The following is an 18,302-nucleotide window of genomic DNA, read 5'->3' on the forward strand; positions in this document are numbered from 1 at the left end:
CTAAATACATCAAGTAATAATGATATGCCAAAACTCAAAACTCCTTACATCATTTGCTACTTATAGTTGTCTATCTAGTATCCAAAGCATCTTACAATCCCCTCAACCATTGTCCCTACTAGCTCATAGAACCCTAGAAGTACCAATGCAAGTACCATGACAAAAAATAGGCAAAGTGAAAATATATATGAGATGGCATATACATAGCCTAATATCGCACATGAAAGACATATACAAAGTAAAGTTCTTTTCAAGAAAAAACTCACCAATACAAGTCCTTGACCACTGTCTTGTCCAAGCAATACAAGTCCTCAACCACCAATACAAGTCATTGACCACTATCTTGTCCAACACATATATGCCTTAAGAGTACTGGCATCAAATCTATAGTTGTTAACAACATATACTCATAGAGCATTAACCCACCCTCATATCATGAATGGATACACCATATCACTGTGAATAATGTCAATATATGTTCCTCATCTAACTTTGTCTCACAATAGTAACATGATAGTGCCATAGTTGGCCATCCATCACCCATTTCTAAAGACTTAATGCTAGGAAGATACTAATGCAAGGCAATAATAAACTTTTTGTTAAGACTTTGAGAAAATGGAACTTGGATTTCCAATGGAAAATTGAAGATCTTAGAAATATAGCACTCAAATCCCTAAGAAGCACCCCTTCTCATAGATCAAATTCATTACTACTAGCGTTCCGCGCGTGCTTCGCGCGTACGGAATGCTAGACCACTTCGCGGCAGCTTTGCTGCCTCGAAGCGGCAAGCGAAGTACTCGTGCTATCGCACGGCAACTTCGCTTAACAATCCATTTCTCATCTTTCTCTTTCCTCTTTTTCCTCTCTCTCTCTCTCCCCCCTCCAAATTCCCTATGTCTAATTCTCTCTCTCTCTCTCTCTCTGCCTTCTATTTTAGTTTATGTTTTCACCTCTCCTGGTTCTCTCTCTCTCTCTGCTTTTTTTCTCTCCCCGCTTTTCTTCTCTATCTCTCTTTTTATTCTCTCCTCTCTTTTCCTTCTCTCTCCCTCTCCTCTTTTTTCTTTTTTTTTCTTATTCTTCTCTCTCTCTCTCTCTCTCTCTCTTCATTCTCTTTTTAAAATTTTTCTTCTCTCTCTCTCTCTCTCTCTCTCTCTCTCTCTCTTCTTCTTTTTCTTCTTTCACTTTCTCCCCCCCCCCTCAGTCTCTCTTTAAGTATGTAAATTTTATCTTTTCCCTATATATAATTCTCTCTTTATGTTTATATTCTCTCTCTCTCTCTCTCTCTCTCTCTCTCTCTCTCTCTCTCTGTGCCCCCTTTTCTTCTTCTCCCCTTTCTCTTAATTTTTTCATTTTTTCTTCTCTCCCTCTCTTTTAAATTATATCTTCTCTCTCTCTCTTCCCCCCTCTCTCCTTCTTTCTCCCTTTCTCTCTTTCTCAAAAAATATTTAAATTTTAAAAAGGCTTTTCTATTTTCTCTTTTTTCCCCATCTCTCTTCCTCTTTCTTCTTCTCTCTCTCTTTCTCCCCCCTCTCCTCTCTTTTTCTTCTCTCCCCTCTTTTTTTCTTTTTTTCTCTTTAAATTTTTTTCTTTTCTATTTCTTTTAAATTTCCTCTCTATAATTCTCTCTCTGTGTTCAAATTCTCTCTTCTTCTTATTTTCTCTCTCATTTTCGTCTCTATGTCTCTCTCCCCCTCTCATCTCTTTTCCTTTTTTCTTTTCCTCTCTCTCTCTCTCTCTCTCTCTCTTAGATTTTATATTTTCTCTCTCCCTCTCCTCTTCTTTCTTTTTTGCTCTTTGTATTTATTTATTTATTTATTTTAAAAAGTTTCTTTTTTTTCTCTTTCTTTTAAATTTATCTTTTCTCTCTCTATAATTCTCTCTATGTTCAAATTCTCTCTTTTTCTTATTTTCTTCTCTCTCTCTCCCCCCTCTCTCCTCTCTTTTCCTTTTTTCTTTTTCTCTCTTTCTTAAATTTTATATTTCATCTCTCTATAATTCTCTTTCTTTCTTTTGAATTTTATCTTTCCTCTATCTATAATTCTCTCATTGTGTTCAAATTCTTTTTCTTCTTTTTATTCTCTCTCATTTTTTTCTGTCTCTCTTTCCCCTCTCCTCTCTTTTTCTTTTTTCTTTTCCTCTCTCTCTCTTAAATTTTATATTTTCTCTCTCTATAATTCTCTTTCTCTCTGTTCCCCCTCTTTTCCTTCCTCCTTCATCTTCTTTATTTTTTGCTATTTGTGTGTGTGTGTGTGTATGTTCTTATTTTAATTAAACAAAAATTTTACATTTAAAAGTTTAATCTAAGAGAGAGAGAGAGAAAACTTAGTCCCTACACATGAGAGAGAGGGGAGAGAGGGGAAATGAATTTAATAAAAAAGGGGAGGAAAAAAAAGAGAGATTATAAGTGTGAGAGGGAAGGGGGTTTTAATTTAAAAAAGGGAGGTGAGGGGAAAAAATGGCACGGGGAAGAGAAAATGAGATATTACACGTGAGAAAGAGAGGAGGGAAAAGGGAGGGAAGTTTGGAAAAGGGGGTAGGTTCGAGAAGCCCTTTGGAGGTTTCGAGCTTTCCAAACCTATAGCTAAAATAATATAGTAGTAAGATATTTTAGTTAATTTTGTATCCTCTCCTGGTTCTCTGTCTCTCTCTCTCTCTCTTTTTTCTCTCCCGACTTTTCTTCTCTCTTTTTATTCTCTCCCCTCTCTCCTCTCTTTTCCTTCTCTCTCCCTCTCCTCTTTATTCCTTTTTTTTCTTCTTCTCTCTCTTCATTCTCTTTTTAAAATTTTTCTTCTCTCTCTCTCTCTCTCTCTTTTCCTTCTCTTTCTCCTCTATTTTATCTTCTCTCTCTATAATTTTCTCTACATGTTTTCTCTCTCTCTCTCTCTCTCTCTCTCTCTTAAATTTTATATTTCATCTCTATAATTCTTTTTCTTTTAAATTTTATCTTTCATCTCTCTATAATTCTCTCCCTGTGTTCAAATTCTCTCTTTTTATTTTCTCTCATTTTCTTCTCTCTGTCTCTCTTCCCTCTCTCTTCTTTTTTCTTTTCCTCTCTTAAATTGCATATTTTCTCCCTCTATAATTCTCTTTCTCGATGTTCCCCCTCTCTCTCTATCCCTGCCTCTTCTCTTCTTTCTTTTTTGAGAGAGAAAGAGAGAGAGAGAACCTAAGCCCTACACATGAGAGAGAGAGGGGAGGGGGGAGGAATTTAATTTTAGAAAAGAGGAAAAAGAAATAGAAAGATTATAAGTGAGAGAGAGGAGAGGGGCTTTTAATTAAAAAAAAGAAGGTGAGGGAGGGAGAGAAAGGAAGCTTTAATGAAAAAATGGAGGGGAAAAGAAAAAATGAGATATTACACGTGAGAAAGAGGAGAGGGAGGTTTGAAAAAGGGAATAGGTTCGGGAAGCCCTTTGGAGATTCGGGGCTTTCCTATAGCTAAAATAATATAGTAGCAAGATGGAGACATTACAAACATTAACTCCCCACAAAAGACAAAGTGAAAGAGTTAAAACATCTCCCCCCTAAAGGTCTATAAACATGAGAGGAAACTATCCCCCCATTTCATTTAGTCATTTAGAGAAGCTAGATATGCTATCAAATGATTTAAGGAAGCTAGTCTTAATTGTTCCATTAGCAAGAAGAAAGCAATGCTAGACAAATTGGATAAGATCTCTCCAAAATTCATTCATGCCAATAATCATACATATTAGAAGTAGGATGTTTTCCGATCAGCTTTGACAGGAAAGTTTTCACTTGTATATTCATGTATGTCAATCCAAGGCTCAAAGCTTTGATGCAACACCTTTGTGAGATACTTATGTAAGATAGTCACAAAGGATGCTAAAGAAAATATCCGTCAGCACACCACATTGATTAAATTTAGAAAAGTAGAGCACTCAGAAAGCTAACATTAGTCACATGTTTGTCTTAATGATTACGTCAGATAATCACATGTTGGTAAAGGGATCATAGGCTTTCTGCAGTGCAGTAGTGTGAGCCTGGAGGTCCACCCAGTCATGAGAGCAACAGCAACACACGTTGGATAAGCTCCTCCTTCTTCCCGCTCATTTTGGTTTTCTTTGTGCTCAGAAAGCATTTGAGCTCCGGCACAGTTAAAGCAGACAGTCTTCCCTCACCATGTTTTTGAAGCACCTATCAAAGGAAACAGCCAGATCACACACCACAGACAAAACGGCATTCTCAGTGAGTAAATGTAGTAGACCTTCACCTTTCGGTTGTTGACATCTATGTCTATGGAAGAAGCAGTGGTCCGTTTGTCTGGACGAGCTGCCTCTCTTGCCGGGATATCGCCCTTCTGTAAAGGAAGGGTCGTGACCTGTGCGGTGATGTCACTCACAGAGATACAACTATCAATAGTTTGCACTGCTTCTGGTGCTGCCATCAGTATTTGATTTTGGGTAGAAAGATTTACACCCTGCGTACATCAACAAGCAACTAGATATAGTAAATGCGATCCCTGACTTCACTATCCGAACTGCACCTCGAGCAACTACAAAACCCTCTTACCAAAGGTTTAGCAATATTAACAATGTCTTTATTGGATGTGCCATCAGCTAATCTGGTCTTCTTCCCTGTGCCTTGTTGCTTGCCTTTGGACTCCCTTTTTGTTGCTACCTATATGACCAAATGTCATCAACACTCTGATTTCCCCTGACCTGCTACACTAACTGGAAGCCATTGCAAAGGGTGGGCTACCTTCTTTCCTGTATCTGTGACTGTGGAACCCGATGACTTGCTTGTATTGACTGCAACGTCCTGTGCTGAATCCTCTTTCCGTGTCTTAATTGGTTTCTTGACAGCAGTAGGATCAGGCTGCCCGTCTGCCTTTTCCAATTGAGACAAACTGAAAGGGGCCGCCTTCTAAGAAAAAACTTTCTTCAATTCTCACAAACAGCTGCTAAATCTAAACTAAATCACTAGCCAAATATGTAGCTCTAGAAAGACAAGAAACTATACTCCAGCTCCTGCTTGCTTCACCAAACAATGCCTTGCACTGGCCTTAGAAGACTGGTTTCTGCTGCTGCTCTGCACAAGACTCTGGACAATATAGAACAGCAAAAGCTAAGGCTCACCAATTTGATCTTTCTAAATCACAAATAAGGGCAGGCAGATGCTCTAATCACTTTCACAGCTGGCAAACCTTGCTGCAATTATTCTGAATTTTCCGTTGAATTCTCATTTTCCCTGTGAATTTTTGGGCTTCTGCATATCGCTATGCAATAGTGAAACATAGAAAGTCCGGTCCATAGAAGATAGGAAGGCTCAGAATACAGAGCCCCAAAGCATCAGGAAATGCAGGTGCCAAGTATTGCTTTCAAAGAGGCATTCAAATGGGGCACTCCTTTCTAATTCATCAAAAAAATTGCAAGTAGCTGCAAACCTTCAGGGAGACCATGATTGATCGAAATGTGGATAGCTTCTGTTTTCCCGATCAAGTTCTCTGTATATTAAGGAAACGAGATACTAGCCATGTCAAGAAACAATCAGCCTCCTACCTTTCACAGCTCAGACTCCAGAGAAATTTACCTTTACAACTTTTCCTGCTAGAAAATGAGGGAACATTCAGACCAGGCATTTTCTTTGCAATTCCCTCTTGTGAATATTTTCCTAGATAACAATAAGGTCCCATTTTAAAAATGTCTGGTTTTCATCGATTAGAACTAGATTATGGCTGAAACGTATATGATGGCAAAAGGACTTTGGTATTTCCCAACTGTCATAATGCCAAAAGTAAGTACTAGAAGCTCACCCTTGTCCAGCTGATAGCTTGTGCCAACACTAGGATCGTCTGGCAGTGAAACATCAGTGGAGCTCTGAGCCAAGGATAAGGGCTTTGGCCGACGAAAGCCTGAAAACAGGAAGGCATTGTGAGCATTGAAGCCAAGGCACTCTGCAGCATTCAGTACAATGACACCCAGGGGCCACCATGACTTACTATGTAACAGTTTAGTCTCCAAGCTTGAAAGCAGTGAAAGATAGGAATCACAGGCTGAAGTGCCACCTTTGGATACAATACAAGCAGACCTCTGCATAGCTGTGGTCTTGGCAGATGACCAGCATGGTACTTTTTGCAAAGACAAGGCTGTTTGAGCACAGTTTTTCTGTACAACAACACAGCTATCTGATTGTGCTATAGTGCTAGAGAAAATTATCCCTTAGAACTGATATAAACATTGTCAATCTACTTGCATACCTCAAGCCTCAGTACTCCAGCATTAAAAAAGTTCCATTCTATTCCAAAGATAATCATGATGTATGTGAGCACATTTCACAAACATATGTTCAAACAGATGCAGTGTGATTTGACATGTTACATAAGCACCTGAAATTCTTGAAATAATGTGTTCAAGAACTGAGTGAAATCGGTCCTTTCTAACAGCTGGGGTGGCTGGAATGACCCCAGGCTTTCTCAGGACAAAACATGCTGGAAACCTGCACACCAATAGTTTGCAACTTTGTGCTTCTTACCATGGCCAATATCCTAATTTACTTGGACTTCAGGAGCCCATTTGATCTTACTGGGACCTTACCATATTGCTGGCACATGCTGCTCAGATAAAAAGGAGACCCGAATGTACAACACATCATTTGGCAGCACCAAGCCATACTGAAACAGAAAAGGTTAGCTTTGCCTTCAGCAGTTTCCTCCCTGTGTCATAATCAGCATCCGACCTTAATGTTTCACTTGCCTTTTCTTGCCATATTTCATCCACTGAAAAGCCTTGTGGTGCAGATTTGCAGCAGCCTGCATTTACTCTCATGAACAACTATTTGAACAGTAGATTGCTTGCAAAATGGAATCAATCAGTTTTGATACCAGATACAAAGCCATCTCGCATGACAGGAACAACCACGCATTTAAGTTCCAAAATGTCTTCCTCAGGAAGGTTTTGCATGTATTGGTCTAGAATGACTTCACAACTATCATCATATGAGCCTTTCAAAACTTGAGGCAATACCTTTGCAACCTGTCGAATCATGTGCAATTGCTGAAGAGGCAATCCATACTGTAGCTATTGCAAGAATGTAATGGCAGTGAAAAGCAACCTCAAATGGTCTGAACTTTACGATATCAGGACAAAGCAAGAAGTCAATTTTGTCATCAGGCCCAGTCTCAATAGCCTGCAATTCATATTTGAAGCTTGGATCAGAAACCTTGAAGCATATCTGGCAACCTCTTGTCATGAATAAAATTGACTGCAGAATGTTACAATGGTCACTGCTTCCATTGGTACGTTGTCTGGAAATTGACTAGCGCATCCGTAGATGAACATGTCGGGTTCCAGGATCATCCAGCCCTCACAAATCAGATAATCCTTCAAACTAGACTCCATGGCTTTGCGCATCAGCAATCCCGGACCTAACGTGTCATCTTCTTGGAAATCTGTTTTTATCTACACAGATTTGGCGAGACGCCTATCCTCAATGCCTAAACTTATATACTCAATGCCTAAACTTATATACTCCCACGTTAACTGTAATGACAGCCTTCAAGTAAGTGCCTTAATCCGCGGTTAAAAGAAACATGAAACGTGAAGGGATGAAAGACCTGGAATGATGGACACAAACTCTGCAATTTGCAAAGAATCTCGTCCCTGTGCTCCTCCTGCACGATATGAAGTGATAGAGATCGGTGAAATACAGCAATGTGTGGCTTTAGAGAACGAACTTACTCACCGGAAAGACCACTGAGACAGTGTTGCTGTTGTCGTACGGGAAGACAGAGAAGGACCGTGAATTAATGACTAAGCCGCTGCACAGTTCTCGAGAAACGTGGAGGCAAACCCTATCGAGTGGATGTTGCAGAGACACAACAGAACCGTGGAGGCCATAATCAGCAGGAGTTGAATGGACGCTTGAGCAACAACAAGAAGATGATAACGAAGGCGAAGAAGATGCAGAAGAAGAATTAGAAGAAGGCAATGTCAGCAAGGACAACTGAATGTGACAGAAGCCATGGTCCAGGGAGAGAGGAGACACAGTGCGCAGTACAAGCGGTTGCGCCATCATCATCTAACTCCTGCAATTCTCGAAGTTCATCAGCTCACAGATATACTTATCTAATATAAACGTAATTAGGACTATGATTGTGATTATGATGAATATGGTCATTCATTATGTAAATACAAGATATTTAAGTAATATGTACCTATCTATGTCTATCTATCTATATGATACTAGCGTTCCTGGCGCGCTTCGCGTGCAAGGAACGCTATCCCGCTTCGTCGCGAAGCAGGGTGCGAGGGAATCACACGGTAGCTTCACTTCCTTATCGCATAATGGGTAATGCTATCACAAAAACATCACATGCTTTACTCTCCTCTACTCATAACCCCTCTATCTCTCATCCCATTTACACCTCCCCCCTCTGTATCCACACTCACTCACTCACTCACTCACTCTCTCTCTCTCTCTCTCTCTCTCTCTCACACACATGTATAAAAGGCCAAATATGCATTTGTATCAAGGAGTACATAGACTCATATATACATGCAATGACCATGCACCAAACTTATAAACTTGTATCTATACTTGCTCTGCACAACAATTAGAAACAACTTGTATCCTTGGATGTTACAATGAGAAATAACATTCCTACGGTGAAACGAACCACAAATAAAATATATATGAGCCACACCACAAATTTAAGTTTGTCCAAGCATTGCATGCAAACTCTCAGTATTAATAACCCACATAGGTGAAGCAAAGCTCGAAACCAAAGTTTCTTCTAGAGACTGCACCAATAACCTTGCACCACAATTTCAAGTATCAACAAACCACAAAGTGTCACTCCTTGATTTTGCCTATGCATCTACATCCAAATGTTACAAAAAAATTTAAAGTTCCCATAGGATCTAACCAAAACGAAGCTTTCTTTTCTTTGAGAAATAACTGGGAAAATTTTCACTCTCCAATATAGCATGGCCATGCAAAGCAAGTCCGATCGCCACTCTTCGTCTTGTTGATGGTACATGGAACATAATAGTATTTCCACTCTACAATATAGCATGGCCAGGCGAAGTAAGTCCGATCGCCACTCTTCGTCTTGTTGATGGTATAGGGGACTTAACATTAAAACAACACTACCTACTATGCACAATAGCTAGAAGTAGCTCTACATGATCATTCGATGTTACAATCAGAAATAACATTGCTATGCTGAAATGAACTGCAAAGTGTAAGCATATCCAAGCATCAAATACAGATAGGTGAAGCAAAGCCCAAAACCAAATCTTGCTCTAGAGCCGAAAACTTTGTACCATAAATCCAAGTATCAACAAACCACGAAGTACCACTTCTTGATTATACCTATGATAAATAGATATAGATACATCTACCTCCAAACGCTACAAAGATGTTGAAACTTTCCATCGGGCCTAACCAAAATGAAGCTTTCTTTTCTTTGAAGAATCACTGGAAAAAATTCCACATTCTCCAACACAGCATGCTCAGGAAAAGCAAGTCCCATAGCCACTCTTCGTCCCGATGTGATGGTACAGGGGACATGATAGTCTTTCCTCTCTTTCTTGTGCCTAAAATTTTAAAAGCTCACAACGTAAATATGAACACATCCAACAATTGACAAAGATCACTTAACATTGGAATAACAATACCTGGCTTAACACTTGTAAACCACTTGGCAGGCATTGTCACAACTTGATGTAGCATCACAAAACAACTGAGGTCCTTAAATTCATACGACGGCCACCCCCTCGGTATTCTATCAATGTGAGATCGCCGAAACCTCTTATCCTGCTCAGCTTCACCCATATGCACTCGAAAGCACTAAGTATACCCACAATGCACCACCTCAATAAAGACTGGAAGTAAAATCTCTATGTTTACATCATCATACAAACGCTCAATGACCCTTGCAAGCGTTCTTCTTATAATATTATGCGTTGTCACTGCGCGCAAGTTACACTGCAGTTCCTTCTAATACTCAGAAGCTGGATAATAACCCCAGCTTGGAGTAGGCATCTGCAAAAGTCAAGCAAACACTTATATACAGTGTAGGGAATATATACTTAATTACCATCAAGTATATGCCAATTGAATACAACTTGGAGGCTATCTCACATACACACCAAGCAAGGACTATAAAGCCATCAAAATTCAATAGATACATCTCTAAAAAAATGCAAGCATATCTTCCACTCTCCAAAAAATTCATCTCCGTATGCATCTTTGCAAAAAAGCAATGCACCTCATTGCATCTTCTGAAGTACCTCCTTGTACACAATGTTCGTCGTGACATTCACAGTGCTTCCATCCTCATCCAATAACACCCTCACACTGCATGAGGATTTCACCCTTGAAAATGTAACATACAACTGTCCATGTGTAAATACTGGTGTCTTTAAGTAAAGACCAACAACAGACAATGTCTGGCCTTGCGACTTATTGATCGTCATAGCAAAGGCCAATCGAATAGGAAATTGCCTCCGCCTCATAGCAAACGGAAATTGCAAGGTGCTAGGAATAAAAGTGATCCTAGGAATAAAAACTCGTTCCTCTACATTTGTCCCTGTTATTATTTCAGCATCTATCACCTTTTTATTGAATGCCTTACACATCAACCGTGTACCATTACACAAACCTTTTGCTGGATTTAAGTTCCTAAGCATAATAATAGGTGCATTCATCTTTAGCAACAATAGATGGGAAGGAAATCCACCTCCAAGTTCCAGTGTATTTAAATACTCTACAGAGTATAAAAATGAGCTATCACCCGTCTTTGCAATTGAATCCGCACTATAGTACTGTATAACTTCTCCTGGCATCGATTGCAATGCACAATGATTCAAAGAAGCCAACTCTGTATTCCGCGCTGCAAGTATAGCACACTCACTAAAATATGCCCCAAAGTCTCTCACCGCAGATACTTCACTATACACACTATTAACCAAAGTTTCAATAGAGCACCCTTTCAATACCATGCTAGATGGAATACGTAACTTATCACAATTCTCCGTAATACCCACTCCATCCCCTACCCCTTGAATCCAACCAACAAATCCATTATCCATTACACCACCAGCGGTTGACATCCTCATATTCCCAGACAACCTTAGCACCTTAACATACTGCCATAAATGAGAGCAACATAGTGCTGCATTAGCAATATCTTCACGGGAGCCCTTCATCATGATGGACAGGATTTGCCTAAAATCACTCCCAAGCAAAGTAACCTTTCCACCAAATGGTTTATCACAGCTCATAATATCTCTTAAAGTTCTATCAACAGCTTCAAATGCAAACCTGTGCATCATGGGAGTCTCATCCCATAAAATAAGGCTCGATTGTCTGAACAGTTGAGCAAGATCACTCTGAATAGGAATATTACAGGTGGATCGATTATATAGATCCAATGGAATTTTAAATCTTGAGTAAGCAATACGATCGCCTTGCAGAAGCAAAGCAGCAATTCCAGATGATGCCGTTGCCAATGCTATATGACCATCACTGCGGAACTTAGCAAGCAAACACTTGTAAAGAAATGTCTTTCCAGACCCACCGGGACCATCCAAAAAAAAAACATCCCCAAAGTTTCCACCAATGGCACCTATAACTTTATTATATGCAACCCTCTGTCCATCATTCAACTTTGCCTCCATACAAACACAAACTCTACGTTGCTCCAGTATATCATATGCATATTCATCTTCTAAAAGAGGGTTAGCACACAACTGAGAATCTGTTTGATGAGGTTCTAGCAATCCATCAAAGTCAGATAATCTTCGCCCATGTTGTCGCAAAAGATCCTGAAGATGCAATAAAGCCCTCTTTGATGCCTCTTGTTGTAGAACTGCAGAAGATATATGCACATGCTCTAGCTGTAACTTATACAAAATATCCTCCACCGTTGGTGACATAAACCTATCCCAGAGCTGACCAGGCTACGTAGGCTCACAGAAGACTAAAATTGCAGCAAACAAAGCACGCAACTGGGCACCAATTTGTACAGATGCAGCCTCTTCCAAGCACACAACACACTCATCATCACCCTCTAACATGCCCTTTGCAATGCAGAAGGTGTTGTACACCACGTTGCCAATAGTATGCAAATAATCAAAAGACATACATTCTCGAGACACTGTCAAGAGCATTCGCAAGTAATAACGCTCACCAGATATGGGCAGCACAAAGTATATTTGACCATACGTATTTCCACGCTTTCTCTTCGTCCATACCTTTCGTTGTGCATTCCACACCCATACATCGGGAAGTCTTGATACCGAATAGCTCGAGCCTCTGGATGAATACGATTGCACACAAACCATTCCGTAAGAGTAGTTTTTCTGATATCTTCATTCTGCATAACATCTGATATATTGTCTGTATCTTGAAACACCACATAATTCTCACCAGGCAAGTGCACTTGCAACCGCTGTATATCAGGCTTCTCATTGTGCAATGCATAGTCATATATTTGCCAACATGCTTCCGAAGTAGAAACATACCGTGCATCTAAATAACTCTCGATCTCATCTACTATATATACTTATACAAATACTTAGCAGTTGCCACCGTTGAGCATACTTCAACATTTATATGTGCATTGTATTTTTTACTCAAGTACGGATTGTATGGAACAATCCACCGATTATCAATAGTACTACCCTTTATTGTGACTGTCTTTCCATCATCTCGTCTTTATAAACAGGATAGCCAGAGCTATCAACAGTTGTTACATTCACAAACCTCCGAGGGAATTTTTTAGTGCATCGACCATTGCGCATGCAAGGGCTCTTGGGATTCATTACAACGCAAGGACCATGGACATTGCATTTTGAGATAGTTTCAAACAAAGCTGAAAACTTTGCTCTATCAGGAAACTCAGCACAAACAAATCTATCATAATGGCATGCTTTAGAGGGTTTAAAAGGGTGCTCCAAAATTAGCAAAGTATGAGAATGTGATAGCCCCCGCTTTTGAAACTCAATCACACTAACATAGCCTACAACATTTCCAAACAGATTCCTTTTCAACAATGTATGCATCATATCAGCATGTTTTTTATGGAATACCCAAGTAGTCAAATCCGGACGATCATAAGTAGTCTGTCCATGCAACAAAGCATTAGTTATCTCTAACCACTTTGGATTACATGTCATCGTTATAAATAGATCAGGTTTTCCCTTACTTCGCACTATAGCCATGGCATCCTAATACAACTGGTACATGTGTCTTGGCCCACTAGTAAAAGAAGACGGAAAAACCACCCTTTTACCAATAGAGGCACCAATAATCCCCATCGGCCCATCATCCATCACTCCACCCATATCTGCTAAGCCCTTATAAACTTCTGAGCATAAAACTAATTGATTTTGACGACACCAAGCTAACCTACATTGCTCTATACTACAATAAGCATCAACAATAAATTGTTGCAACAATCGGCCACCCCGCAACATGCACACCTCAGTGTCCTCACACACTTGTAGTCGAAATGCATAAAATTGCATCTGAGTAACACAGTCCTTATTAGACAATCCATGTATATTAATTGGGACATTAACACCACTATAAGGTACCTTTACATGCCAACCATCATCACCCATAGGAAAAAGAAGGACGTATAGCATTGGCATATATGCCCTATGCAAGTTTGAAATAGCAATGCATCCTCAATAAACATGTAGGTCTCGACGATCAAGAGTATTCTCATCGCCTTGTCCTGGCATGATAGCCGCAACCTCAGTTGCCATTGGAGCTGAGTATTGTCTATTAGCATGTTGAACCCCAAAAATAGTCATTCTCAAATCATGCAAGGGATTGTTTTGCAATTGCATACCCACGGATCTAAAAGCTTGTGCATATGCATTGTGTTGATGCATCATAGACTTAAGCTCCCCAAGCAAGTTTGGCAATAAATTAGGCATAACATCCAACCGATTAGATAACTCATGCTCAGTATCATAAACATAAAGTTGTGCAAATCTTGGCCTTTCCTGTCGTTGCACATTAGGAATCAAAGAGCCTATACGATGATAAATGGAGCCATGCACTCTAAAGGTATAAGAATTTCCCACAACATGCAAAATCTCATCAACATTGGCACCAAGTGACACAAATGCAAGAGTACTATTATATGCTCGTATATTATTTTTAAATACTCTGCTTTGAGGATGCACTATAGTAGAACACATCTCTTTATACCCCCTCTGGTCATGCCTTGCCATTTGAGCCCTAAGCCTAGCAATCTGTCGTCGTCTATATCATGTAGAGTTGAGTCTATGCCTATGAATACACAACACATAATCCTTGCTAGTTCTCTGATTATTTAATCCCATATTGTTTGGATTCTCACAAAGCCTGCACATCAAGAGAAAACATGCATTCTTTCAAGGAGAGACTTGATTGGGATTAGTATTTTCAAAAAGACTTAAAAGTAGAATCAATCTAGAATCACATAATCCAAAATACTACGACAATTTAAATCAGCACAATCCTCCTACGTGCAAGGAACAATAGTAGTCAAAATTAGAATCATCATATATTTTTATATATTCTATACAATTAGATATATCTAACCCAAAGACAAAAAAAAAGCTATATCCAACCGGCGCGCGATCCCCCAACCTATAACTCAAACCCAAATATCACTCTTCAACATGAATGCACAATAAACTATAAAACGTTAGGATTCTTAAATCAATGAACTATTCTCTGTAGATTGCAAGGCATAATAAGTATTTCTATAGATCAAACCTCAAGAAAGAGGCAATATACTTAAAAATAAAAATGTATTTAATATTTACAAACTCTTGAAAAGAGAAGGAATACACAATCTTATTCCAATCCATAGCAAGTTCCTAGACATTGAAACGTATTTTACAGATAATATTACTCTTTGATACGTACTACATTGCAAAAATCAATGAAGTTTTCTCTCTAGATTGCAAGATATAATAATTATATCTATAAATAAACTATAGATCAATGTTTACAAACTCTTTAAAAGAGAGAAGAATGCATCACCCCCAATAAATTGAACCAAACATTGGAGAGAGAGAGAGAGAGAGAGAGAGAGAGAGAGAGAGAGAGAGAGAGAGAGAGAGAGAGAGAGAGAGAGGGAGGGAGAGAGAGAGAGAGGGAGAAAGGGAGGGAGAGAGAGAGAGAGGGAGAGAGGGAGGGAGAGAGAGAATATTACAATTAGACCATAGAATTAGAAAATATTACTCACATGCATTACACCATAAAAATGAATATCAAGCGTCAAGAAAGAGACATCACACCACACTGTAGATACCCAATACAGTTTACTCAATCCAGTCTCGTTACAAAAAAAGATAGCACACATTATCACAAAAAAAACAGTGGCCCAAGCATTTCAATATCTTCATAAGCGAGACAACAATAGATCATAACCTTCATCCAAATGTTGAAGAGAGAGACAGAGAGAGAGTGAGTGAGAGAGGTGAATATTACAATTAGAGAATATTACTCTCACGTGCGCTACACTACAAAAATAAAAAAAGTTGTATCCACATTGCAAGACATGATAATTCTTTATGCAGATCAAACCTCAAGAAAGAGGTATCACATCGTTACATTAAAACCAATATAAGCTTCACAAAAAGGAAGCACACATCATCACAAAAAAAACATTGGTCCAAGCACTTCCAAGTAAGATATAAGCGAGACGATAATAGATCATAAGCCTTAGCCAAGCAATCCTTCTCATTTGATGACTCAATTGTTGTAGCAAGGCATTAAACCTATTAACATTCATTTGGAACTGCAAAAACGGTAGTCGACAACCCCTCTGGCAAATCATAGGCTCGCGGTCATCTCCAAGCCCCCAAAACGATGCCACATATCATTCAACAACAAATTCATCAACCTACTTGTCTCAGAGACAATTGCTAAAAGTTCCCTCACTTCACCACCCAAACCACTCGAGACTTGTTGAAGAACACTCTGGGTGTGCTTTGTCTCGCACACAACACCATACAAACCCTTAGCTTGTTCATGCAACTTTGCAGAGTAAATAGCAAGTGCATGATCGACACATGTGGATAAACTCATCTGCAATTCCATCAACTCATTCATCTTGGTCTTGAGGCATTTAAACTCCAAAGAACTTGAAGTAGCCTTTGTGTTTCTTTGAATCGTTGATGTCCTTGTGGATTTAGTAACATGCCCTCCCTGTTGCCTCACCACTTCTTTCATCTTTCGCACATTAACTTTATTCACTCTATTAAACTCCACATTTTGGCTGCAACAAAATACACAAATGACTATCTCCCCAAAAAGAACAAAATACCTTGGTGAAAATACAATTATTAGAATAACTATCTTCCATACCCATACGAACGGCTCCAAGCAGGCAAGCGTCCAATCCTATTCAGGGGCTGGAATGGATACAAATAACTCTAGGCCTCAAACGCAAATGAAGAGCTCAAGAGTTAGGAAACCCTAAGTCAAAGGAAAGACCGATGCTTTTGTACTCAAGAAGGTTTGGTTATCAATCAAAGTAAGGGATTATTAGAACTCATGTCTTGAGCAATGTTGAAACTTCGACATATATCCTAGCCAAATGGAGGAAGTGCATGGAATCACTTAGATCCCAATGGGGAGAGCAAATATACGATGGAAAGGTTATTGCAACTATTCCTGCAATATTTGGAAAAGGATACCATTGTTGTGTTGATTGATCGAGTGACGTCCTAAATGCTTTTGCATTAAACTGATTGTTGGAATGTGATTTGGATGATTATTCCAAGTGCTTGTGCTTGATGGTAGATGCATGGCAAGGGTTTGTGATGACAAGTTGCCATGGAAAATAAAGGAATATTTCCTTGGAAGATGATATTAGGTTGATTGCCTTGATTGTGCTTGATTCTTAATTGGATTAATTAAGGAAGGATATTTGCACGGGTGGATCATCTCCAAGATAGCGCCACGGATTACCCTGAGAGGGCACTGCTCAATTCACAGGCCGAAGGTCGAGTGGTGAAAAGGCCAACCACGAAAAGTTGTGTCTTACTCCTAGGTCACTTGGGGTCAATGGAGCTCTAGAGACCCCTTGCTGAGTCCGGAACGGAGTTGTAGACTGCCGTGACCCAACGTCTGGAGACGTTGGAAGATCCTATTCTAGATACTGGATGGAGATTATGGTGCCATGTGATTTGGACCAGCTACTTCTGCAGGGCAGAAGGGGTACTTCTGTTGGAAAGAAGGGGATATATAATTCTTCTATATGGATAGGAGACAAAGATTAACTTGAGATAAGTTAAGGAACTTGTTTGTCAAAGCACTGCTTGCTCTGTATTCGTGTTTGTGACATAAATTATGCAAACAAACCATGTTTCCTAAAAGGCTTAATTAAGGAAGTTGATTTTAAAGGTCGCACATAAATGTGATAGGTCATTAGAAAACTAAAGCAATCAAGGGAAGTAGGTGGGCGGAATCCCCAACAAGTCGTGGTCCTAGAGAACTAGGAGGCTTCTCACAAGGTTTTACTGTCATTCGATCTTTAAGTATTGATAGGTTAGAACCCAATTCATGCCATTTTAGGGGACCGAAATGGGCTATGCCCTATGGGCAGAGAGGTTGAGCGACACTCATTTCCCATTCTTTTTGAACCAAGTGCGGTATGGATCTGCCTCAGATTAGGATCCAATGCTAGAATACTGTCAGGAAACCTTGAGCACTAGGGACTCAAGTTTTAGGTTGATCCTAGTGGGTTCGACCACGAACGTTCTATTGCAAGGCGGACTCAGGACCACCTAGGCAACAAACCCCGTGACATTCCATGGGAGTGTTGGGCGGCGACACTTAGATTCGTTTCTCGATGGACCGCTAAAATGTGCTTGGACAGCCAATAGATGGGCACGTTACAAGAGCAGGTGTTTTCCTATTTATTACAGATCTGAATACTGTGTATTTCAAACTTGAAGTTGAATGTATATCAGCCCCAAGTATAATACTACACTTCAATGCTCAATGCTAAGCATTAGATGCAAAGTCTGGAGCACAACCATTATGCCAAATGAAGAGGAGAAGTTGTTGTAGGTCATGAGCATGTTGAAAACCAAATATGCATGCCCACATTGATGGTGCCTTCAGTAGCCTAAAGAGATTGGAATGCTAGTCCAAGTGTTGGAGATGATGGGGAGAGTCCCTAGGTGGCCGCCAACAAGCTCAAATGAAGAGATAAGCTTCAAGCTTCAAGAATAAGCTTCAAACCTTGCTGCCCTGCTTGCAGACTCTTCACAACGACTCTTCTTCAACTTCAAGCTCCTGCACATGAAGAAATACCAAGCTTCTAA

General features: G+C 39.7%; 2 protein-coding genes across 2 annotated transcripts; both read right to left on the reverse strand.

Annotated features, from left to right (window-relative positions):
* Nucleotides 1-3,653: 3,653 nt before the first annotated feature.
* Nucleotides 3,654-8,080, reverse strand: LOC148026639 (uncharacterized). The gene is made up of 19 exons (XM_087690330.1): nucleotides 7,699-8,080; nucleotides 7,571-7,627; nucleotides 7,233-7,415; nucleotides 7,069-7,143; nucleotides 6,828-6,989; nucleotides 6,711-6,788; nucleotides 6,552-6,628; nucleotides 6,344-6,453; nucleotides 6,215-6,252; nucleotides 5,957-6,122; nucleotides 5,771-5,869; nucleotides 5,548-5,628; nucleotides 5,388-5,461; nucleotides 5,162-5,233; nucleotides 4,999-5,058; nucleotides 4,717-4,881; nucleotides 4,528-4,635; nucleotides 4,229-4,435; nucleotides 3,654-4,152 (listed from the first exon to the last, which is right to left on the reverse strand). Exons 1-19 carry the CDS (start codon nucleotides 8,032-8,034, stop codon nucleotides 4,015-4,017), a joined length of 2,286 nt encoding a protein of 761 aa, XP_087546456.1. The 5' UTR covers nucleotides 8,035-8,080; the 3' UTR covers nucleotides 3,654-4,014.
* Nucleotides 8,081-9,957: 1,877 nt separating this feature from the next.
* Nucleotides 9,958-12,305, reverse strand: LOC148026640 (uncharacterized). Its single transcript, XM_087690331.1, has 5 exons — nucleotides 11,936-12,305; nucleotides 11,652-11,830; nucleotides 10,786-11,525; nucleotides 10,251-10,317; nucleotides 9,958-10,002 (listed from the first exon to the last, which is right to left on the reverse strand). The coding sequence occupies exons 1-5, from the start codon at nucleotides 12,303-12,305 to the stop codon at nucleotides 9,958-9,960; spliced, it is 1,401 nt and encodes a 466-aa protein (XP_087546457.1).
* Nucleotides 12,306-18,302: the final 5,997 nt, after the last annotated feature.

This window comes from Lygodium microphyllum, chromosome 13 (genome assembly GCF_053477565.2).
Source record: "Lygodium microphyllum isolate KBCC chromosome 13, Lygodium_microphyllum_v1.1.10, whole genome shotgun sequence".
Classification (NCBI taxonomy): domain Eukaryota; kingdom Viridiplantae; phylum Streptophyta; class Polypodiopsida; order Schizaeales; family Lygodiaceae; genus Lygodium; species Lygodium microphyllum.